At 43.2% G+C, this 25,238-nt stretch overlaps 1 protein-coding gene across 2 annotated transcripts in view; it reads left to right on the top strand.

The window, feature by feature from the left end:
- PLCB2 (phospholipase C beta 2) overlaps nt 1–25,238 on the top strand; it is a 384,423-nt gene that overhangs the window by 182,179 nt on the left and 177,006 nt on the right. For both annotated transcript variants that reach the window (XM_077464867.1, XM_077464866.1), the window contains exons 5-7: nt 9,849–9,928; nt 13,104–13,157; nt 18,378–18,453. In XM_077464867.1, the coding sequence (XP_077320993.1) occupies nt 9,849–9,928; nt 13,104–13,157; nt 18,378–18,453 (210 nt within the window). The remainder of the gene's footprint in view (nt 1–9,848; nt 9,929–13,103; nt 13,158–18,377; nt 18,454–25,238) is intronic.

The following is a 25,238-nucleotide window of genomic DNA, read 5'->3' as shown; positions in this document are numbered from 1 at the left end:
TCTGAAATGGTCATTGGTTCGATAGTACTGTTAGTCAAGAGGGATAGGTCTGATTGTGTCATAAAGAAGTAGTCTATTCTTGAATATTTTTGATGAACGCTGGAAAAGAATGTGAAGTCCTTGGCTTGGGGATTGAGAGTTCTCCAGGAGTCGTGTAGCATAAGGTTTTGTAGCTGAATTTTAATTTGTTTTAATGCTCTATATGGAAGACTCGATGCTCCACTCGAGGTGTCTATTGCGGGGTTTAGCGGGATGTTAAAGTCTCCCCCTAGGATGAGAATACCAGACGCGAATGTCGTTAGTAGGTCTTTGATTTTACGGAAAAAGGCTACCTGTTTAGAGTTTGGAGCATATATATTTGCAATAGTGATGGGGTGATGGCCAAGTTTACCTTTTAAAAATATAAATCTGCCTCCAGGATCAGTCATAGAGTCTTGGAGTTGGAATGTTGTCTGTTTGGAGATCAAAATTGAGACCCCTTTTGTTTTCCCTTCGGGGTTTGTGGCATGGTAGGCATATGGGAATCTTTTGTCTTGTAGTTTCGGGAATTTTTCGGTTTTGAAGTGTGTTTCTTCGTTGAGTAATTTGGTCCTTTTTTCAGGTATGTTAAGTCCTTTGGCATTAATCGAGAGAAGTTTGATCATTAGTGGGGTAGTATTTTGTTTACAGTTAGTCATCTTTAGAGTTTGGGTGTATACTTCTAGGTGAATGGGATTGTTTAAAAAAAAAAAAAGAACGGGGGGGGGGGGGGGGGGGGTAGAGGGTGAAAGGGGTGGGGGGGAGGGATGAGTGAAGGGGATTAGACCGGGGGTAGAAATAGACCTGCTAGTCTACCCTATTAGGGATCCGGTTTGTTCAAAGAGCAAAGGTGGTTGCCCTTTGTGTGAGAACGGGGACCACTCAGGGGTCAATGGATGCTTGTGAGTGCTTAAATGATTAGCGGTATACTAAGAAGAAGGAAGTTTTCCCTCTTCTCTCTTATTAGTTTCTTTCTTTCTTTTTTCTTTGTAAGATTTCTCTTCTTGCTTTGGAATAACTTCCTGCACTCGGGAGAAGTCAATTGAGATAGTGCTTAATTAGATTAGGGCGTCTTATTGATAGACTGGGCCAGGGTAGTAGGTGGTATTAGGCCTATTATCCATTAGGAAGTTTCATGGGTGGGTTACTATATTTTAGCCCTTAATGTATAAACAAAGAGCCACGACAGGGCAGAAACAGTGAGGGTGTACCAAGACATATAGCTTGAAAGAGACAATAAAGTATTTCGAGTGTCTGCAGAAATCTAGTGGAGTGGTTGATTAACCATTGGTAAAAGGCATTTTGTCTAACCTATGAGAGGTTAGTGTCAGGTGTACCTTATACTAAGAACCGTATACCAACAATGTGTCTCTCCTAGCGGAATATAGGAGGGTGAAAGATTGGTTGCAATCCGACTACTAAAATATATACCGTCGACCTTCTGAGGGGGAGGAGATCTCCCTCAGTCGTATCGCCATAAATAACAACTCTACAAGAATTCTGAACTTTAAACTATTTTAACCCGCATCAACAATGCATGTATCTTGATCATCTTATACTCATTTCTATTACCTAGATAGACATATCTATAGTATTGAGAACACACACATACGAACATTCTATATTATGTAAAGGCCTAGCAAGTAGGCTGTGTCCTAAACAATAAGTATGTTAACTTTAGAAAGCCAGAAAAGTGGCATTTTGTGACTTTGACCCCAAATTGTAATTACGATCAAAGCAACAACAAGACTATCTGTTAAAACATTGAAGTAGCTTGAAGAATATTAAAATTCTAACTTTTTACTCTTCCCCACTCTATTCTCCCCTTCCCCCCCTCCTCCCTTGGCGTTGCACCATATCTTTAAAGAATGATTAAGTGATCTACAACTTGGTTGATCAGGGATGTTTAAAAACTATGTTACAGTAAAGAAGATGCTCATTACTATAGTGCCTCAAAATGTCAACACTGGGGGGGGTGGGGGGTGCTAATGGGCTAACTTTGTGAGATTATCTATACATAAATCAGGTCTGTATGGATCAAAGCAGGTAGGCATAGAGGAAATGTATCCCTCATACTCTTTCGCGACCCCTCTCCAGCCCTTCATTCCTCTCACAAAATCTCTTACCATGTTTTCCTTGAAATGTCCTTCTTTGCAGGAGGGAGGGAGTTATAAGATAGAAAACAGAGGGGAAAAAGGTGAACAGAAAAAAAGGTGAGAACAGAGCGGAGGAAGAAAGAAAACTGTATAGGGTATTAGAAGCGCAGAGTAGGCAAAGTCACATTTTATGAGAACTTCTAAAGGTTTGACTTATCATGGAGGGTATGAGATCAAGTGTCCATTTGTTCTCGGTGATCTCGGTGATCTATGCGGTCTCTGCGTCTGGGTGGGGAGATTCCGGGGCTTCTTTGGAAAGCATTTCTTCTGTTGTAGTGCGGAGACGGAGATCTGCGGCGACGGTCTCTATTTCTTTGGGTTCTTGGAGTGAGGTTGTTGGAAATCGCTATCCACGATTCGCTCGGTGTGAAGGAGCTATACCAGTCCGGTTCTTCAATTCTGGGGAGATCCAGAGCTTCGGTAAATGACTGTAGGTCTTCTGGTGTGCGCAACAGCGCTGTGTGGCCTCTCCACGTGGCAGATAGGCAAAAGGGGAATTTCCACCTGTATGGAATGCCTCTGGTGCGCAGCTGTTCTGTGATCGGGCGTAAGGCTTTGCGTTGCTGTAACGTGATATTTGATAGGTCTTGGTACAGTTTAATGTCATTTCCATTAAAGATGATTCTGCCTTTTTCCCTCGCTTTTTTAAGAATCGCTTCCTTCAAAGGGAAATTGACCAGGCAACAAATTATGTCTCTAGGTGGATCATCATCTCTACCTCTGGGCCGCAGAGCTCTGTGGATCCTTTCAAATTCAATAGGGGAGTCAGGGGGTCTGTCAAGGATGTCATTAAATAGTGCAGCAGCAGTCTGCTCTACTGGGTTTTGATCAGTCATTTCTGGGACACCTCTGATTCTAATATTGTGTCTCCTCCCCCTATTGTCCAAATCTTCAATGCGGCGGTGCATATCTATAATGTGATTTAGATGTATGTCAGCGTTTTTTTGTACTTGCCTTATTGCTTCTGCCTGATGGGCTGAGGCCTGCTCCATTGCTCCAGTTCTTGCTGCTATGCCTTGTATGTCAGCTCTTATTTCATTGATGGCAGCGGAAAAGGAGGCTTTTATGTCCATAGACATAGCTTGAAGGTTGGCCTGAAGGTCTGCTAGGCTGAACGATTGGGGCTGGAGAGATTCTTGTCTCTGTGGACCGTTGGCTCCATTCGCGGTGTCCGCGATCGTCGTGGAGCCGCCGGGCGGCATGGACGTCTTAGGCGAGGCCGCGGCTTTGGGGCCTTAACCGTGCGATGTGCGGAACATCGCCGGGATGCTAACTGGCGGCTGCTGCTGATGCTCCATCAGTGCCTGAGGCGATGGGGAGCTCCGATCCGCTGATCCCTGGCGTGGATGACTTTGGATTAGCCCTGATTGAGGTAGATTGTTCTCCCGGGTGCTGGAGCTCAGGGATTAGGCATCCATCTTCGTCCGGAGTTAGGCCACGCCCTGCACACTATCTTGCCACTCTCTGCTTATGCCAGCTAGCAAAACATTGGGCTTTTCAAATGTTATAAACAAGCCATATATTCTGGTATGTTTGTATCTTTGTTGATGCATAAATACTTTGTTATATGTTCCATTATTGTTGTCAAAAAGCATTTATATATATTTCCTACATACATAACTTCGGTCTCATTGACATGGCCACCATCGCATTGTCAAGTTTGATACTTAGTTTGTGCATTGATCGGTTACAGGCTAAGAAGCAATGTAAACCGGCACAGCGGCTGCACTAATAAATTTTCCCTTCTCAAACGAATTAATCACACCCCTATTGTGGAGAAACCACTATAAATATCTTGTTTCCTTAGTGGCCAGGCAAGCTTCCTGAAGACGTTATTACAAAATGTACGTCGGACTGCTGCCTGGTCACGTTATCCTATGTCATATCTGGTCCCTTTGGTTGTCTCATCTGGCTGGTGGATCGCACGCCGACCACGGAGGTAGAAGTCAGACGTCCATACACTTTCACAGCACAGACGAGCTAGCAGCCCCAGTGCTGAGTTTGGGCACTCATAAATGTAAGCAGCCTTTTGGCTTTTCTTGTATGTTTTACTCTTTTAATAAATTACGCTATGGATCTCTATTGTGTTTTCCATATAGCCCATGTTTAAACTCTGGGGAGGAAGTTTTTTTTCACATCTCACAGTCCACATATGCGAGCAGGCATTACCCTGCCAAAGCGGTATTTGACTTTCTTTTTAAGTAAAGAAGTCTAATCTATTTGGTAAGCAGATCCATTACTTAGCACACGTTGGTCATCATTTATGGTGTTGTTGGTGAAGGATTTCCCACTACTTTGTTGCAAGAATGTTTTACACAGAAGAATTTTCATTTTTTTCAGACTACTATGAACTGTCTATTTGAGACTACATCTAATATTTTCTTTGTTACGATAGTTTGAGTCTATTGTGTCATTAACCTTTTCGTTGTTTTTTTTTTTACACTGTTCACATGTGCATGATTATTCAGATTTCTATTGTTGCTTCTAAATTAATTAGTCACTTTATAGCGCCCTCTATATATCACATAATGACAGCCACAGTTGATGCTGCATCCGACACATTGATGGTTGCCTTTTCAAACCTAATGTGGAAAAAAAAAATAATACATGTGACAGACAGTGACCCACTATCTTGCCACTCTCTACTTAGGCCAGCTAGCAAAACATTGGGCTTTTCAAATGGTATAAACAAGCCATATATTCATGTTTTATATTTCTGTGTAAAGATTCCTTCATCCATGCTATACAGTGTGGATAAATGAATTTGCTGTTGTGCCTATTGTATTCTGAGAGCTGGGTGCTGACAGGGCCGCCCACTGAGCAATTTCAGCCAGTTTATCAGGAACCAGCTAAAATTCGCTCTATGTATGGCCAGCTTTACATTTGCAATACCAAACACTAGCCTAGCAAACCTAGAAGCTTTTTAAATACTGTAACCCAGAACTATTTAATAATTTTACAAAAATTGGCTATTTTGACTCATGAATCGTGCCTGATTAACATATTCTTCTGACTTTTTTTTCTATTCTGAGTGGGAATTCACTTCTTATTTTTTAACCACTACAATACAGGGCACTTTCACCCCCTTCCTTCCCAGCCCAATTTTCAGCTTTCAGCGCTCTAGCGCTTTCAGTGACAATTGCGCGGTCATGCTACACTTTACCCAAATGAAATTGTTATCATTTTGTTCGCACAAATAGAGCTTTATTTTGGTGGTATTTATTCACGACTCCGTTTTTTTTTTTTTGCGATATAAGCGCAAAAAAAGCGGAAATTTGGAAAAAAAACAATATTTTCTTTTTTCTATTTGAAAAGAAATCCAATAAAATCAAATTTTGTCATAAATTTAAGCCAAAATGTATTCTGCTACATGTTTTTGGTAAAAAAAATTCCGTTAAGTGTATAATAATTGGTTTGTGTGATCACGGACATATGTACGCAAATGATCATGTACATATGTGTGCAGGTGATCACGTACATATGTGTGCAGATAATCATTGGGACATGTGATTTTAGTGGGACATATGTGGGGGACATGTTTTTATTATTAGGGACATGTGTTTTTATTATTTGGGGACATGTATGTTTTGGGGACATGTGTGTTTTGGGGACATATGTGGGGACTGTGTTTGTACTGTGTGGTGTGTTGTGTGTTTACACTACACTGATGATCAGTGAGTAAAAAGCTGTAAAAAGCAGCCCATACTCACTGATCATCAGCCGGCTGCAGCGTTCTGCTCTCCTCTCCTCAGCGGTGACTTCCATGTGAGGAGAGGAGAGCCGATTGCCTAGCAACCGGCTGTTTGTTTACATCACATGACGGCCGTGATTGGACACGGCCGTCATGTGATCAGGAGGGCCAATCACAGAGCCCTCCTGCCGATCTGAGATGTGCCGTGTCCGGGTGACACGAGCACATCGGGATCGCGCCGCTGCGCGGGCACGCGCGCGGGCACGCGCGCGCGCGATCCCGCTACTCCTGAATGACGTTCCTGAACGTCCTATCAGGAGTAGACGGCTCCCACCCGGCCGTATATATGCATTGGCCAGGTGGGAAGTGGTTAATATGTTTTTACTCAATTCAAGTCAGAATAAAATAGAGATACATACATAGTCATTTGGAGTCATATTCCATTAGAAAATGGTGCAAACATAAGACTAAAGACAAACGTTTCATGACAACAGAGACAGTTAACCCTATGTAGCACTGACCCCCAAAGGTGCTGCTGGTTTTATTTGGGCTTACCGTTACCTCCTTGTTTGCTTCTCCGTCTAGGGATTCCCGTGGAAGATGGCCCAAAGAATGTGGAAACTGACACTGAATCTTCTTTTGAGTTATTGTTGCCCCCAGTGCACAATGCATTGTGCTCATTCTCTCCCTGCGCCTAGCAGGGTGGGAGATTTGAATGTGCTAGTCCACTCTGCCCAGTCTGTGCTGTCTGCTCCGCTTCTCCATGCACCCGGCTGGGTGGGCAATCACAATGCATCCCACGCTGCCCACCCATTGTTTCTATCTTGTGACTGCCCAGTTCTCCCTGCGCCCGGCTGAGCGAGAGACGGCCACTCTGTACCTGCCACCTACCCCTTCCAGCTGACTCCTGTACATCAGCATCTCCCTGTGCCCAGCTGGGCGGGAGATGGCCGAGCTGCTCCGGCTGCCCTTCCCTCATTGTGGATCCCTGCATACCCGCACCTCCCTGCGCTTGGCTAGGCGGCAGATTCCCATGGGCTGCCTGCCACTATAGCCCAGCCTCGGTCTGCTGCATGGCTCGTCTCCCTGCATCCAGCAGGGCGGGAGATTCCTACTCCAGTCCCAGGATGTCAGCTGGACCTGCCACGAGTACTCTGTCTGGAGTCTACAGTTGTGGATGCTTGACTGCTGTCTTTGGCCACCCAGGCTCCTCAGGATCGGTGGTCGGACCCCCGCCCCTGGACCTCTCCTTCCATCATCACCCTCCTGCCTCGCCAGGTGCCACTATTCCTCTAGGAGATGGACATCATGGGCCCCTGCCCGCCCCTACCACGGTCGTTTCTGCACGAGATGTTCCACCTGGATCTGCTGCTGGTCGCCCTTCTTCAGCTCTACCTCCATGCAACAGTTGTTACCCGGCTCTAATCTGGATAGTTGGAGATTCCTTCCTCTATTGGGATGCTCGTTGGTTGGAAGTACGGAGCTACGGGAAGAATTTGGGTTTCACCTATGATCTCGCCAGGATCCGCTGGCTTGGACACCGTGGGTTACACTGGCCCCAGGTTCTTCCGGCCCTATCATCTTGATTCTTCATGCTGGAGGGAATGACATGGGTTATAGATGTTTCGTTGACTTAATCTCCCCTATCAAGCGACACATCGCCCAGTGTTATGCAGCCTATACCGACTTGGTTCTCATCTGTTCTGAAATCGTGCCTCGCTTGCTATGATCCCAGGAGATACTGGGCCCCTGCATGGAACGCTTCCGTCACAAGGTTAACGCCCAGGTCGCCAAGTTTTTTCGGCAGATCTGGGGTTTGTGATTCGGCACAAGGATTTGGAGGGTGCTAATGATGATCTGGTGAGATCGGATGGCGTTCACCTTAATGATATTGGTTTGGTTATCTTTAACCTTGGCCTTCAGCATGGTGTGGAACAGGTGCTGGCTGCGGTGGGGCACCTGTCAATTAGACACTGACAGGCGGGTGGTAGTTTCTTGACCTTGCCAGCTTAACAGTGGCTGTAATGGGCTATGCCCTTGATGGAAATTGGAAGTAGGCAGCCTGTCCAGCACTTATGGTAAGGACAGGCCCCCTTTTGGAATTGCGTGCTCACAGTACAACTGTGACTGGCACCGGTTTAAAAGCGTTCACATGTTATGTGTTGGATTTTAATAAAGCTGTGGCCTTGTCCTTTCCAACCTAATGGTTGTAAGTGTGTTTATTTAATGGGGTGAGGGGGCAAGTGTGAAGGTTTTCTATACATTTGTGTTACATTTAATTTGTACCTGGGCCCATTGCACTTCAGCAGTCTTCCAGCAACAGGAGATGGGGGGAAGGCCACCGATATCCACCAAAATGATAAAGCTTCAATGGTGGGACCAAGAGTAAATAGGAAGCAAGACTTGAGCTGGAAAGCACTTGTATAATACAGGTAATTGCAAAATAGGTAGGCTAAATGACCTTGGTGAAGCGTAGTCTATCTTCGAGCGCACAGCCCGTAAATGTTGTAAGGAATTAGTCTGTAGAGGAATAGAACTTTAAACATAAAACCTTACAAGTAGCATATTTGATGAGACTAGGATCTACAGGATAAACTTGAACTCTTGCCATTTGAAAATTGTTGCTGGAGAGAGGTCTTCAAACAACTGATAACTGTAGCCTTGAAATTCCAGGACTTTGCTGTCTTTTTCTGCTTGCAATAATTGTCAATTAGTGCAAACATAATGGAAACAAACAAATGTGTCACAAGAGGGTCCCTCTGGGTTTTTTGTTATTAAAGCCCTATGAATGTTATAAAATTCAAGATGATCCACAGGGATTTTGCCCACAAGCTCTTCAAGCTGAAACAGCAAGTTTGTTTAGCTCAATCTCTCAACTTCCTTTTCATGTCCTTCCACGTATGTGGTGATATCATTATGGTTCATTTCCAAATCTGATGTGTGGGTGCCATCATTTCGAATTTCGTTGAGTTGCATATACATTTATTTGGAGACCTTATTCAGGGCTTTTGTAAAGTAGTCTTAAGGCCTCTTAGGCCTTGGAATTCAGCAACTAATTCTGTGGAGGTAGTATGGCCTCATCCAGAGGTTTTGAGGCTTCCTTTAAATATTTCTATATATATTTAAAAATTCCATTTTATCTTCAGTTGCAGATACTACTGCTGCCATCTTGTGAGACACATGGCCCAGAGCCTCTGGCAATGTGGGCTGAGCTGATTTACTCTCTTTGTGGGCTGTTGGACGTGTTATATATAAAATGGAGCACTGGGGTGTAATAAAGCATATGCCCCCTGGAATTTACATCTTTAAACATGCAAGGGCATTAATCGCCCCTTTTCTGTGAAACTGGGACAAATGCCAATGTTAGTTGGTGTGGAGAAGAATACTGAAAATAACTTCCCTGTAATAACTTTCTGGAACAATCAATCAGCAACAAATCAAGTTATGGGATTGTTGGGACCTAAAAAAGTTTTAGAGGATACCCCAAAGACAGGCCTGGTTAGGCTCCATTGGCAGGCCTATCCAATAAATAGCAGAAAGCAATGCTGACACAAAATAAAGTAACCTGTAGTAAACAATCAGGATGAAACTCTAAGCTGATCTGATGCAATAACATTAAATATAAGGATTGTGGATTTGTAAACACGTATGGTCTATGGATGTTTAGAGGGATCTCCAACAACCAGGCATGTGGCAGCACTGACCGTGAGGTCCGTGACTATAAAACTAGTGACTGGATGACGTTACAGAAAAGAACATTATGTTACATATCCACCTCACTTTGCCATTTAGAAGTCAGTAAAATAATTCAAATTATAAATTATTATTTATATTATAAATTATAAAATATTTATTAATACAAACAGTGTTTTTTGCTAAGATTGTAATCACTAGTTTTGGGATTGTGATAGTAAATCATGGTATGCTTTATCTATATTCACAAATTGCATATTTATTTTGTGTAATTCATGTTTCTTTTGCAGGACTGGGCCACTGACATTCTGGCAATAGTTAAAAACCCCCTTCTAAGCAATGCTTCACGCTACGCCTTTTATGAGAAAATGTAAGTGTTGGTTCCCTTTGACTTTTCATTATGAAACATTCTGCACTTCTCACCAGCACTTCTGCAATGTAAATGTATGACCAAACATCACTGAAAAAAGACAGCAGCTGTGCAGGGTCTCATACTTCACTCTCTGCCCACTTCCTGCCTCTCTACTTTTTTTGGACAATTACAACAGAAAAGAGACACTAGCCTTAAAGGGAAACTCCACTTTCATTAAAAAAAAAACATTAGCATATAAAAAAATATAAAATAGAATATACAATTGTGACACAAGTCATTGTAATTGAATGTTAATTAAAATGACCTTTCCTTTTCAATATGCAGCTCTGTAATTTTCTGAAAATGCAATGCAATATGGCTACCTGGAAGCGTTCTGTACATAGATGGTGTAAAGAACACCAGAAATTTAATTTCTTGCTTGTGTGATTGACTTACTGATTTTCCCAGAAGTCTACAATAAGATACAAATCAGATTTTGAGTATCCCCTACAACAGAAATGTAATTTTTGGTCAGATACTCTCAAAGGGAAATCAAGTCTAAAGTGATACAGACCCTGCAACGTTTCTCATTAGAGCCCTTCAGTTGCAGCAGCTGATTGATAATTCAAAAAAATACAAAAACACACATAAAAACTTGTGTGAAACTCAGTGCTGAAATGCCTAATAGTTAAAAAGAGTGGTTAATATCGCACACACTCTGGGGTCTCGTTAGTGATAGGAAAGCGGCATCATAAAAATATATATGTGTGTATATATGTAAGTATGAATAAAAGTTCTGAGAGTTACAAAGTAAATTTTTAAAAAAATGTTCAGGGGGGTGAGCCCTTAGAATGAGTCTCTGGTGTGACAGCTGCAGATTATGACGAGGTTGTTTCAGGCACAGGCTGGGGACCCGAGGACTGCAAAATAGAAAGAAAGGAGAAAAAAGAGAGAAGTGCCAGGCCAGTCCTAGTGCAGCATTAATTTATTATAAAATGGCAAGTTTCCAGTAAAAAATAAACTTGCATAATGCTCAGTGGATGGCACGTCCATCAAAGGCACAACACTGCCGCCTGAATCTCTGTGATGTATGATCCATTGGGGGCCGTTTAGACAGCTGGAAATTGTAGCCTTGATGGAAGCATGGAAGCCTCTACAGTGCAAATCCACTCCCAAAGATCCACTCCCAAAGCTAACGGAGTCAGACCGCTACCGGAAGGAGTGCCATCAACATCTCCCTTGCTTCTAAAGGCCATTCCACCCATATCAGGTACACGCTATAGACAGGCTGCTTGTTAAACTTCTGTTACCCATAGTAACTACTTTTGTCTCCAGACTTCTCCAACTCCATACCAATGTCTTCATATCCCATACCCTTTGGTAGACTATATGTGCTGGTTACTTGCATTACACCCCTTTGAATTCTTCCAGTGTCTTTTGGGCGAATCCCAGATTCTGATGACGTTACATCCAGCTAGTAATGTGAAATATCCTTCTGTTTCTCGTGGGTGTTGTTCTCCGTCTCCTTCCCTTACGGGCACAAGACCTGATGCAGGCCTTGGACCTCAAGTTTACTCTCAGCTTTCTAACCCTGGGCTCTACTTATGATATTCCTTAGCTTCGTCAGTGGGCCTCTCTTGGGGGACTTCATGTACCGAGCCACTGTCCCATATTAATTTCACAGGATTAGTAGGCTAGAGCCAGAAGAACTTCCCAAAAGACCAAAGAACCCTCCCCACCCAACTAACTAATTTAACCTGCTTAAAAATTTTCTGGGAAGATGGTATGGAAACATGGATGGTATGGAAACATCTCTCCTACTGCTGAAGCTCTTGCACACACATGTTTCACATGTGACTCACTCAAGGAATTAATAAATAATAAAATAAGATAAAGATAGCACTTTTCTTTTTGCCTTTAGGAGATGACTTGATCTGGCTAGACACTAACAGTATTCTAACAGTTGCATAGTATCTGAGAGTGAATTAATGCATTTTTTTAAGATAGGCCTAAAAAGACTAGTCTTTGCTTTAATCTTTATTACATGCTGGACTGTTCCGTCTCAGATCTGTATCTCTGCTGTTAATGAAAGGCAGGGAAAAGTAAAAAGAGAGCTTGAACCACAGAGAAATGTAGGAATAATCTCAGAAGGAAGGTGGTTGAAGGTGATTGTTGGAGATGGCTGGATATACTACTTTGAAGTAAGGGTAAAGTAGAATTTACACAAGGGCCTGGAGGTCATGTACCCCTATTTATCTTAAAATTAACTACTACCTCCATACCTACAAACTGCTATTTGTATTAGATATACACCTGCTTTTGAGAACGCTGGGGATGAATAATAACTGGGCAGAAAACCTGTCCTGTCATTGTTTTTCCTTGAAATAAGGCAATGAGGAGGCACTTAGTTCCTATCCAACCTGCCCTTCAATCACATCAGCCTCGCTGATTGGCAGAGCCTACATTGCCAGTATATAGAGAACTCTGCAGGGTTCTGAAGACTGACATCTTAAGGGTGATATACATAAAAATATATCTCTGCCCTAGTCTGGTATGGAACTGCGGCAACTCAAATCTTGGAAGGGATAAAGTAATAGAAATGGTTCATGGTGCGCTGTTCCTTTACATGGTGAATTGATATGATGATGAACAGAATAAAGTGAATAAACAAAATTTTTAATCCATAAAATGGAGACCCTTTATTAAGTGTATGGATTTTTTATGGATTTGAAATTTTTCAATTCAACCTCACTTTTATACACTGAATTTTTTTTTCAATATTTTTTGCACGTTGACATTTTGAATAATGTACTTGTTATGATAATTTGTTATTTGCATTACCAAGTTATCATATTTGTTCACACACACACATATTCTGTTTGAACACTTTGGTAGAAATTTTGTTTATTCACTTTATTCTGTTCATCATCACATCAGTTCACTCCTTAAAGGAACAGTGCTCCATGAACCATTTCTATCTGTGATGGTGATACCTGCATGCCTATCCACCATCAATTGACCACCTGAGCTTCAAGTGCAGACAGCAATGATTTTTAATGTTTTCCCACAATTCCTATTCTGACTAATTCATATGTAACCAATAAAATACATTTATTAACTTGTACTAAATATTTTAAATGGTTTGTGTATTTTTAAACTTTTTGTGATCTATTTTTTTTTTTTTTTTGTGTAGACATGTAAGGCTTACACTTCAGCTAAATGCAGAGGGAAAGATTCCTGTGCGAAAGTAAGTGACACATAACACCCGGATAGAAAGCAGTGGGCTGGCTTACTATGTGAAGTCTGCAAAGTAGCATTGTTGCGTAACAACAATTATCTTATAGCGTTCTGTATAGTAAAGAAAGAATTGTGATTTCTGTGTGTTCTCAATAATCAAAAAAGGTGACTGTACACTGAAGTGATACACAGTATACAAGTATTCTCTAGGTCTGACACACACAGGATAGGAACAAATGAAACTAGGCATTGGGAATTTTGCCATTTTAATAAAATGCATTAGAGTTAGAACTGTTCGCATTTTATTTATTTTTAATTTTTTTATCTTTTTGTTGTTTGGGGAGAATAGACTTTAAATGAACCCTGAGGGATGGAAAAGCTCTTTTCAAGTGTCCTAGGCCTGTTATCTGGTAGCATGACTTCAGATATTGAGGAACCCTAATGCAAACTAACTCCAATGTTACACCAACTGTAATGGAGCTAACACTTATGCCGCGTACACATGACAGGACTTTTCGACAGCAAAGGTCCGACAGAGCAAATCCATCAGACAATTTGATCGTGTGTGGGCTCCATGAGACCTTTGCTGTCCAAAAATCTGATGGACTTTAGAAATAGAACATGTTTCAAATTTTTCCGCAGGAACTCTACGAGACCCAGTTCTTATGGAGAAATCCTCTCATCTGTATGCTAGTCCGATGGACGAAAATCAACGCTAGGGCAGCTATTGGCTACTGGCTATGAACTTCCTTATTCTAGTCCGGTCGTATGTCATCACGTTCAAATTCGTCAGACTTTGGTGTGATTATGTGTGGCCAAGTCCGTTCATTCGGAAAGTCTGTCAGAACTCCGCCGAAAGTCCGTCGGGAAGACCGTCGGACCGTGTCTGCCGGAAAGTCTGGTCGTGTGTAGGGATGAGCCGAACACCCCCCCAGTTCGGTTCGCACCAGAACTTTCGAACGGACCCCAAATTCGTACGAACTATAGAACCCCATTGAAGTCTATGGGACTCAAACGTTCGAAATTGAAAGTGCTAATTTTAATGTCTAATATGCAAGATGCTGTCCTAAAAAGGGTTTGGGGACCTGGCTCCTGCCCCAGGGGACATGGGTCAATGCCTAAAATGTTTTTAAAAATGTCTGTTTTGGCGGGAGCACTGATTTTAATGACGATTAAAGTAAAAAAAAAAAAGTTAAATATTCCTTTAAATATCGTGCTTGGGGGGTGTCTGTAGTATGCCTGTGAAGTGCCACGTGTTTCCCGTGTTTAGAACAGTCCCTGCACAAAATGACATTTAACGGAAATAACGTCATTTAAAACTGCTTGCGGTTTTAATGTTATATCTGGTTCCTGCAATATGGTTGAAAATCATTGAGAAAAATGGCATGGGTAGCCCTCCCTGCCCATTACCAGCCCCTTTGGGTCTTGTACGCATATTAAGGGGAACCCCGTACCCATATTAAAAAAAGGAAATACGTGTGGCCCCCAGGCCCTATATACTCAGAACAGCAGTATACAGGCGGTGCAAACAAGACAGGGACTGTGTAGGTTTGTTGTGTTACCGTATATACTCGAGTATAGGCCGACCCGAATATAAGCCGAGGCCCCCAATTTACCCCCAAAAAACTGGAAAAAATTATTGACTCGTGTATAAGCCGAGGGTGAGACATGCCTGTCCATCCCTGTGTGTCCGTCCATCCCTGTGGGTCCATCCATCCCTGTGTGTGTGTCCATGCATCCGTGTGTGTGTGTGTGTGTGTCCATGCATCCGTGTGTGTGTGTGTGTGTGTGTCCATGCATCCGTGTGTGTGTGTGTGTGTGTGTGTGTGTGTGTGTGTGTGTGTGTGTCCGTGCAGCCTACCTGTGTCCAGCCTGCCTGTGTCCGTCCAGCCTGCGTCCCGTCCAGCCTGCGTCCCGTCCAGCCTGCGTCCCGTCCAGCCTGCGTCCCGTCCCGGCCCGTCCCGTCCCGAGCCGAGCCTCCGTCCTTCAGCTCTTCGTCGGCGGCCATTCTAGGATTCAAAAGCCGCGCCTCCGTCGGTGATAGGCGGAACACTCAATTTCCCACTGACTGCTGTTCCGCCTATCGGATGTCCGTGATAGGCGGAACACTCAATTTCCCAGCAGCCTGTGTTCCGCCTATCACGGGCATCGTCTCATCCTCGTCCGTAGTACGAGGATGAGACGATGCCCGTGATAGGCGGAACACAGGCTGCTGGGAAATTCAGTGTTCCGCCTATCACAGGCGAAGGCGGAGCCAGAGGCGCGGCTTTTAAATTATAGAATGGCCGCTGTCTGTCTGCTCGACACGCTGATCGAGCGGGCAGACAGCGATGACTCGAGTATAAGCCGAGGGGGGCACTTTCAGCCTCAAAAAAGAGGCTGAAAATCTCGGCTTATACTCGAGTATATACGGTAAGTTGAATCTGTTTGTAATTTTCAACTGGTACATTTTTAAAGTGTAGCTCCAGTCAAAAAAAAATTTTTTAAGCTTTTTGGAAAACATAGGGAAGGGTTATCACCCCTGTATAATTTGTTTTGCCATCCGTCTTTTTTCATCTCACTTGCTGTTGTCTCCTTCCGTTTGCAAGTAGGAGATGTTTGTAAGTTGGATGTTTGAAAGTAGGGGCCTGCCCTATATGCTCTCCAGAAATGATGGAACAAGGTGTTGGTTTTGCCACAACATTGTAAGCCCTCAATGTGACTCTTACATGCCATTGTTGAACAGTGGTAGAAGTAGTTAGTTAGCTATATAGGTGGATATAGCGGTGTATACTGGGTTCAGAGCACACATATGTGATATCGTTTTCTCCATCACAAAAAGTATCACACTTGATGTTGGTATATAGGGCTTATTTCACCCCCAAGAGGTTGTACTCGTTTGGAAACAGGACAGACGCCAATTGCCCTAGATTTCAAGGCTTTGGAGATCTCATACACATGATGTGGAGGTGCCCAAAGCTGTTTCAGTATTGGGAAGGAATAGTTGAAACTATAAATAGGATATTTGGGACTAAGTTGGATCTGGACCCTAAAACTTGTATATTAGGACATAGGGGAAGCTTGGGGGAACAGAAGAATACTACACTTGCAGTTATACACTGCTTATTTCAAGCACGTAAATTGATAGCACAGAAATGGCAGTCCGAGAGGGCACCTCTTCTGGTTGAATGGACCCAGGTCATTAATGATCTAGTGTGGAGGGAGAAGACCGTATATATACATAGGAGAAATCTCAGAGGGTTCGAGAAAATATGGAGACCTTGGCTGAATGAAATAGGGTATCCGCTTGACCAATAACAGTAGAAGAGGAAAAGGATAAGTTCAGTTAAGCACTGTGGAGTGAAACACTTGGAGGTAGAACAAAGGAGATAGTGACTAACCTGGTATGAAAGAAATGTTGAGGTGGGGGGGGGGGATGGGAGGTAAAGGGGTGTAATATGCAAGTATATAAGAAATCATGGCATAAATTAAGGTAGAAAGTATGGAAGATAATTGTTTAATTTAATTCTACTGTTTTATGTCTATATTGTGGTTTTGTAGTATGAAAATTTGTATGATAGAATAAAAACAAATAAAGAGAATTTAAAGTTAAAAAAGATAGTTTGCTATATAGGTGGATATAGCGGTGTATACTGCGTTCAGAGCACGCAGACAGCACGCACAATCTCCTAACACTGACTGAAAGCTCTATTTAAAACGAGCAACATAGTTAGCTATATAGGTGTATATAGCGGTGTATACTGCGTTCAGAGCACGCAGACAGCACGCACAATGTCCTAACACTGACTGAAAGCTCTATTTAAAACGAGCAAGATAGTTAGCTATATAGGTGGATATAGCGGTGTATACTGCGTTCAGAGCACGCAGACAGCATGCACAATCTCCTAACACTGACTGAAAGCTCTATTTAAAACGAGCAAGAAAGTTAGCTATATAGGTGGATATAGCGGTGTATACTGCGTTCAGAGCACGCAGACAGCAAGCACAATCTCCTAACACTGACTGAAAGCTCTATTTAAAACGAGCAAGATAGTTAGCTATATAGGTGTATATAGCGGTGTATACTAGGTTCAGAGCACGCAGACAGCACGCACAATCTCCTAACACTGACTGAAAGCTCTATTATAAAAGATAGATATATCGCTAGCTATATAGGTGAATATAGCGGTGTATACTGCGGTCAGTGCACGCAGACAACAACCACTACAGAAGAGCAAGAACGAAAAATCGGCCGATAACGATCGGTGTATACTGTGTTGACGGTACACAGAACACCCACTAACTGCTACAGACGCCAACACACTACACAAGGCCGCCGCGCTGGCGGCCTTATATAGTGTGGGACGTGTACTGCACAGCCTGAGCTATGATTGGCCACAGGCATTCTGCCTGTGGCCAATCATGGCTCTCCTCGCTGCCGGCGCTGTGATTGGCCAAGCATGCAGGGTCACAGTGCATGCTTGGCCAATCATGAGCCAGCAATGCACTGCGCCACTGCAGTGCATTGTGGGCCGTGAGCGCCACACGAATTTGGCGCGAACGGCCCATAGCGTTCGGAATTCCCTGAACGGGCGAACAGCCGATGTTCGAGTCGAACATACGTTCGACTCGAACACGAAGCTCATCCCTAGTCGTGTGTATGTGGCATTACACTGACCTTTTGCTTATTTAACTAAGCGTATTTAACAAACCATGGCAGCATTAGTATTGACACAGTTACTAATTAATTCTGTTAGAAATAACAAAGCTGTGTGATATAAACTTTGTGGGAGATTTTTGCCTAAGAAGACTGCAGGGCATGATGTGAGGTTTATTTTGATGACATTTTGGAGAAGGGAAATTATTCATTTTTGCTGAAAAATCTGTTTCAGTAATATCACTTTACTCAACTCAGTGATGGGAAAATAAGAGCTGGGGTCTGGTCGGTTGCTTTGGCCAGCATAGACATACTACTGGAGTTGATTTACTAAAGATGGAGAGTGCAAAATCTGAGTTACACCAAATTTTGCACACTCTAGTTTTAGTAAATCAACCCCTTTGCTTCCATCATAAATCATCCAATTTCGAGAAGATGCATTGAACAGGGTTATTGTACATCTGTAACAGGGATACATTTTTTCACTTCTTGCAGAGTTAAATTAACCAGCTCTTTCTGCTAGTAAAGAAATAATTTACTCTAAAACAGACAATTATCTTCAAATCATGGTTCCTCTGTCTTTCTCTTGGACAGTATTTTCCAGATGTTTCCTGCAGACAGGAAGAGAGTGGAACAAGCATTACAGTCTTGTCATTTGTCGAAAGGGAAAGTGAGTATCATATTAATGTCTGTGCTTACCTGTTATATATATATAATTCTATATAAAGCCTTCATATACAGTATGGTGTCTGTTTATGTAATGTATTTAACCCCTTAAGGAAGTCGTCGCAGTTATACTGCGGCAGGTTGGCTCCCCTGGGCAAATCACCGTAGCTGTAATTTGGGTACTTTAAGAGCTGTAGGTGGCACGATGCCGGAGCCAATGCGCGTGGCCGATGGGCACGATGCCTGCCGGCCACCCGTGATCTATCCTGACAGAGACAGAATGGAAATTTGTCAAAGTAAATAGACAGACCTCCATTCTGTCAGAGAGGAAAGACAGATCTTCTGTTCCTACTGTTTAGGAACAGCGATCGGTCTCCTCCTCAGGCAGTCCCATCCTCTCACAGTTAGAAACACTCCCTAGATAACACAGTTAACCCCTTGATTGCCCCCTAGTGTTAACCCCTTCCCTGCCAGTAACATTTAAACAGTAATTGTGGTATTTTTAGCTCTGATCGCTGTATAAATGTCAATGGTCCCAAAAAAGGGTCAAAAGCATCCGATCTGTCTGCCAAAATGTCATAGTCCTGCTAAAAATCACAGATCACTGCCATTTCTAGTTAAAAAAATAATAAAAATGCCATAAATATATCCATAAATATATCCCCTATTTTGTAGACGCTATAGCTTTTGCGCAAACCAAACCACTTTTTTGTAGGATATTTATTATACCAAAACTTAAAAAATATTGCTTTTTTTTTTCAAAATTGTTGCTTTTTGTTTGCTCTTTTTTTGTTTATAGCACAAAAATAAAACTGCAGAGGTGATCAAATACCACCAAAAGAAAGCTCTATTTGTGGAAAAAAAGGACATAAATTTTGTTTGGGTATAGCGTTGCATGACCGCGCAATTGTCAGTTAAAGCGACACTGTGCCGTATATCGCAAAAAATTGCCTGGTCATTAAGGAGGCAAATTCTTACGGCCCTAAGTGGTTAAACATAACATAAGATGATCTGAAATACTGATAAAGATGTCACAATTGGAGACTGGGTATTAATTCCATGCTATGAATCTATAATCTGGCTGCTGCCTTACCCCTATTCCCCCACCCATGGGTAAAGTATATATGGGTAAAGCCCCATACACACTATTAGATTTTCTGCTGATTTTTGTCCCCAGATTTCCCAAAACCATGTAGTGCAAGGGCCTGCCAGATTGCATACAAATTGAGTATAAAAGAGAGGTATGAGTGGCGCTGCCAAATACTATTTAATAAACCAATATTTGGCAGCACCACCTATACCTCTTTTTTATACTTAACCACTTCAGCCCCGGAGGATTTGGCTGGCCAAAGACCAGAGCACTTTTTGCGATTCGGCACTGCGTCGCTTTACCTGACAATTGAGCGGTCGTGCGACATGGCTCCCAAACGAACAAATATGACATGCTTTCTTTCGCACAAATAGAGCTTTCTTTTGGTGGCATTTGATCACCTCTGCGGTTTTTATTTTTTGCGCTATAAACAAAAAAAAGCGACAATTTTGAAAAGCAATATTTTTTACTTTTTTCTATAATAAATATCCCCAAAAAATATACAAAAAAAACAATTTTTTTTCCTCAGTTTAGGCCAATAGGTATTCTTCTACATATTTTTGGTAAAATAAATCGCAGTTAGCAAATACTATTTAGTAAACCAATATTTGGCAGCACCACCCATACCTCTTTTTTATACTTAACCACTTCAGCCCCGGAGGATTTGGCTGGCCAAAGACCAGAGCACTTTTTGCGATTCGGCACTGCGTCGCTTTAACTGACAATTGAGCGGTCCTGCGGCGTGGCTCCCAAACAAATATGACATCCTTTCTTTCCCACAAATAGAGCTTTCTTTTGGTGGCATTTGATCACCTGCGGTTTTTATTTTTTGCGCTATAAACAAAAAAAAGCGACAGTTTTGAAAAACAATATTTTTTACTTTTTGCTATAATAAATATCCCCCAAAAATATACAAAAAATTTTTTTTTCCTCAATTTAGGCCAATAAGCATTTATTGATTGGTGTGCGCAAAAGTTATCGTGTCTACAAAAATAAGGGATAGTTTTATGGCATTTTTTATTAATATTTTTTTTTTTACTAGTAATGGCAGCGATCTGCAATTTTTATCATGACTGCAACATTATGGCGGACAGATCGGACAATTTTGGCACATTTCTGGGACCATTCACATTTATACAGCGATCTATGGGATTAAAATTGCATTGATTACTGTGTAAATGTGACTGGCATTGAAGGGGTTAACACTAGGTGGCATTGTCACTAGGTGGCATTGTAGGTCTTAAGTGTGTCCTAGGGAGTGATTCTACCTGTGGGGGGGGGGGGCTGTGTGTGACACATCACTGACCATGATCCCGATCACAGGGAGCTATGATCAGTGGCAGTGGCACTAGGCAGAACAGGGAGATGCTTGTTTACATTAGCATCTCCCCATTCTTCTCCTCCGTGAGATGATCGCAGGTATCCCCGTGGACATCGAGTCCGTGGGATCCATGATCCGACTCACGTAGCTTGCGGCGCACCTGCTATGCAAGCCCTGCGAGATCACGTAGTATAACGTGATTTCGCGCAGCGGAACCAACCTGCCGGTGGCTGGTCCACAAGCGGTTAAAGATGTTGCAATTACCTATAGAATTACTTTTTGTTTGCATATAATTTTGTGCCATAATTAAAGCCAACAGCAGACAAAACCTTTTCTTGATTTTACAATAGCATGGATAAGTTAGACCTCCTTTCATATTTCATTGATGTCTGTTCCCTCATTGGGGAGATTTTACATTACTTCCTAACCCAGTGACACCAGGATAAGAAATTAAAGCAGAGAGTGTCACTAAGACATTTCAACTCCTACTCCACCCTAATAAAGAATGTGCTTTTGTTGTCTCTGTCCCCTTTCCTTTAGATTTATCAAAACCATATAATATTAAATGTAGCACCCTCTACCAATAGATAGGTCCTAGTAATAGATTTTTTACTGGTTAGACTGTCAGCACAGGCAAATTTAGGCAAAACCCCTGTCCAAGTTGTCACCCTTTCCCCATCCAACCAAATCATATGGGATGACTTTACTCCTGGGCCCAGGAGGTATTGTTTTGGAAATTTGTTTTCCACAGCTGAGGACAGCTGTGATTTTGGTGCGGGGTGAATATAACACCCTCTACCAATAGGTAGGTGCTAGCTAGGCCTGTAAGTTTTGATCTGGGGGCTGAGAGTTGTCAGAGTAGCAGTGGGTGTGGGCACCTGTGCTCTAGTTCTGAGGCACCTCCCCTGCATCCAGGGAGAATGTTCTGGAAGAGGGGCAGGGCCTAGGACTGGAGTGGCAGGCAGCTTGTGTGAGAGCCCTGACCAATCCCCATCTGGTATTGGTAGGGGGCAGGCCTACTATATAAGCTGAGGTAACATGCCACTGGGAGGAGGATTGTCGGCTGAGTGAAATAGAGGATGACACACTAGACAGCAGCAGGAGGGCACCCCCATCTGGGGGGGGGGGGTCTACCGATTGCAGGAGGAGGCCCAGGGAGAATCTGTGAGGGAACTTTACCTCTACACGGTCATTGGCAGTGTCTTTATCATCGCGCAGTCGTTGATAAAGAACTCCTGGAAGGGCAGGTGAAGCTATCGGAATGTATGGGCTGGTCAAGTTCTTCATCAAGGACTCGTGGCAGAGAGAAGTCGGTGAATGTTAACACAGTAGAGGGCTGCATGTGCCTCTACACGGTCATTAGCAAAGTCTTCATCATTTACACGGTGATCCTGGATCAGAGGAGAGACTGTGGATGTGTCAAATCGATGTGGCCTGAAGGCACAGGATTTGCAAGTTGGGCTGGCTGGGAACAGTACACCATCCATCAAATGCTTTTAAACTACTAGGCCTCCGGGGGGAGAGGTGCTGCAGGCCTCTGGCCTAGTAGCAGTGAGCAAACAGAGCTGACTTGAAGAATTATTCAGAGTGGGTCTAGAAGAAGATGTGACATTACTTTACGGCAAGATACATTTTGTGCGGGAGGAGAACTACAGGATAAGCTTTGTGCAGGAGGAGAGAAGTTCTGAGAACATTACTCTTACATGGTCAAGAGTGATGTCCTCATCCTTTACACGGTAAAGAATGCGGAATTCTTGGAAGTAATACTCTGCAGGAGTTGAGCAGAGGAGGAGCAACAGTCTGCATGGTAATTCATGGTAATTCAGGAGGAAGATCATAGCAATTACAAATGCACATCATCTCTTCTGGTTCTAACTATATATGAGCCGAACAACCCCCGGTTCGGTTCGCACCAGAACCTGTGAATGAACCGAAAATTTGTGTGAACTTTAGAACCCCATTAAAGTTTATGGGACTCGAACGTTCGAAATCGAAAGTGCTAATTTTAAAGGCTAATATCCAAGTGTCCTAAAAAGGGTTTGGGGACCCGGCTCCTGCCCCAGGGGACATGTATAAATGCAAAAAAAGTTTTAAAGACAGACGTTTTTTCGGGAGCACTGTTTTTAATGACGCTTAAAGTGAAATATTACTTTAAATATCATGCCTGGGGGGTGTCTGTGAAGTGGCAAGTGTTTTCCGTGTTGTGCAGTCCCTGCACAAAATGAAATTTCTAAGGGAAAAAAGTCATTTAAAACTGCTTGAGCTTTTAATGTAATGTTTTGTCCCGGCAATATGGATGAAAATCATTGAGAAAAATAGCATGGGTAGCCCCCCCTGCCCATTACCAGCCATTTGGGTCTTGTACGGCTATTGAGGGGAACCCCATACCCAAATTTAAAAAAAGGTGTGGGGCCCCCAGGCCCTATATACTCACAGCAGTATACAGGTGGTGCAAACAAGACGGGTACTGTGTAGGTTTGTTGTTAAGTAGAATCTGTTTGTAATTTTGAACTGGTACATTTTTAAGGTGTAGCGCCAGTCAAAAAATCGATTTTTAAGCTTTTTGGGAAACATAGGGAAGAGTTATCACCCCTGTAACATTTTTTTCTCTCTGTGCACCTCTTCAGAAGATTTCACCTCACTTTCTGTCCCAATGACCAATGTTTTTTGAAAATTTGGGGTTTTTAGTAAAACAAGGATTGGGATACAGCATCAGTGGAGAGGAGATTTCATCTCACTTCCTGTTGTCTCCTTCCGTTTGCAAATAGGGGAGGTTTGTAAGTTGGATGTTTAAAAGTAGGGTCCTGCCCTATATGCTCTGCAGAAATTTGGGCCTAAGGTGTTGCTGTTGCCACAACACTGTAAGCCCTCAAAGTGACTCTTGGTGGGCCCTGGAACGCCCTGCTAGGAACTATTATATCAAGAATGGTAATTACATGCCATTGTTGAACAGTGGTAGAAAAATTGGGCTTTTGGTGGTGGTGGTGCTGATACCATACCACTGTAAGTCCTCACAGTTACTCTTGGTGGGCGCTGGAATGGGCTCTGCTGTGAAATATTATATCAAGAATTGTAATTACATGCGTCTGTTGAACAGGGGCAGAAAAATTGGGCCTTAGCCACTGGTGGCGGCGCCCAGAACCAAAAATGTTCTTCCAAACAATCAGCAGGATCATTGAGGAGGAAGAGGATAGTCACTCAGCATAACAGGATAGTCACTCAGCATCAGCATAGGCAGTCTTGAAGGGATCTGACATTTCAAAAAAAATTATTTGGTTACATCAGCTTCAGGTGCTTGATAGCTGATGGTGATCCAAGACTGATTAATTTTTATGAAGGTCAGTCGATCAACCAAGTCAGTGGACAGGCGCATCCTGTGATCAGTTACAAAGCCACCAGCAGCACTGAATGTGCATTCCGAAAGAACGCTGGATGCAGGACAGGCCAGTAGCTCATTTGCATACTGTGCAAGCTCTGGCCAGTGATCCATCCTCAAGACCCAGTAAGCCACAGGATTTTCGGTGGGAAAGATGTCCAAGTCTGATCTTGCCCCTAGGTATTCCTGCACCATGTAAATCAGACGCTGGCGATGGTTGCTGGAACTGATCATACCTTGGGGCTGCGGACTAAAAAATTGTCTAAACGCATCGATCAGAAGGCCACCTTTTCCACTGCTCCTTCTGTGACTGACCGAAGCCTCAGCAACACGTTGTCCAGGACCAGTAATTTGTAACCTCCCAGTCTCTGGGAACGCTTTGCACAGAACTTTCTGCAAGGCCTCCGGAAGATGTTTCATTCTCTGCGATGGCAAGATAAGGTCTGCAATCTTACCCTTGTAACATGGATCAAGGAGAGTTGCCAACCAGTAATGATCCCTCTCCTTGATCCACTGAATACAAGGATCCTTCTGCAGGCTTTGCAGGATCAGGGAGGCAATGCAGCATAGGTTAGCTGAGGCATTCGGTCTGGAGTCCTCTGGGCCACTAAGGATGACATGATCTGCAGCCACCTCCTCCCAGCCACGTACAAGTCCACGGGTTTCTTGGGACTGTAAATGATCCCTAAAAGACTGCTGCTGATGCTACGTGCCAGGCTCCACCTTCATGTTGACACAGTTCTCCTCCTCCTCCTCCTCCTCCTCTTCCTGTGTGATAGGCTGGCCAGCAGGAGCACTGTCTCGATAAAGGGGGCCTTGAGAGGCAAGGATGTCCTTCTCTTCCTGCCTCTGTTCTGCCTCAAGTGTCCTGTCCATTATTCCACGCAGCATGTGCTCCAACAGGTGGACAAGAGGGACAGTGTCACTCATGCATGCACTGTCACTGCTCACCATCCTTGTGGCCTCCTCAAATGGTGACAGGACAGTGCATGCATTCCTGAT

This window comes from Lithobates pipiens, unplaced genomic scaffold (genome assembly GCF_037356315.1).
Source record: "Lithobates pipiens isolate NorthernLeopardFrog02 unplaced genomic scaffold, aLitPip1_a1.2 Scaffold_30, whole genome shotgun sequence".
NCBI classification, from domain to species: domain Eukaryota; kingdom Metazoa; phylum Chordata; class Amphibia; order Anura; family Ranidae; genus Lithobates; species Lithobates pipiens.
This window is presented reverse-complemented; position numbering and strand designations above follow the sequence as displayed.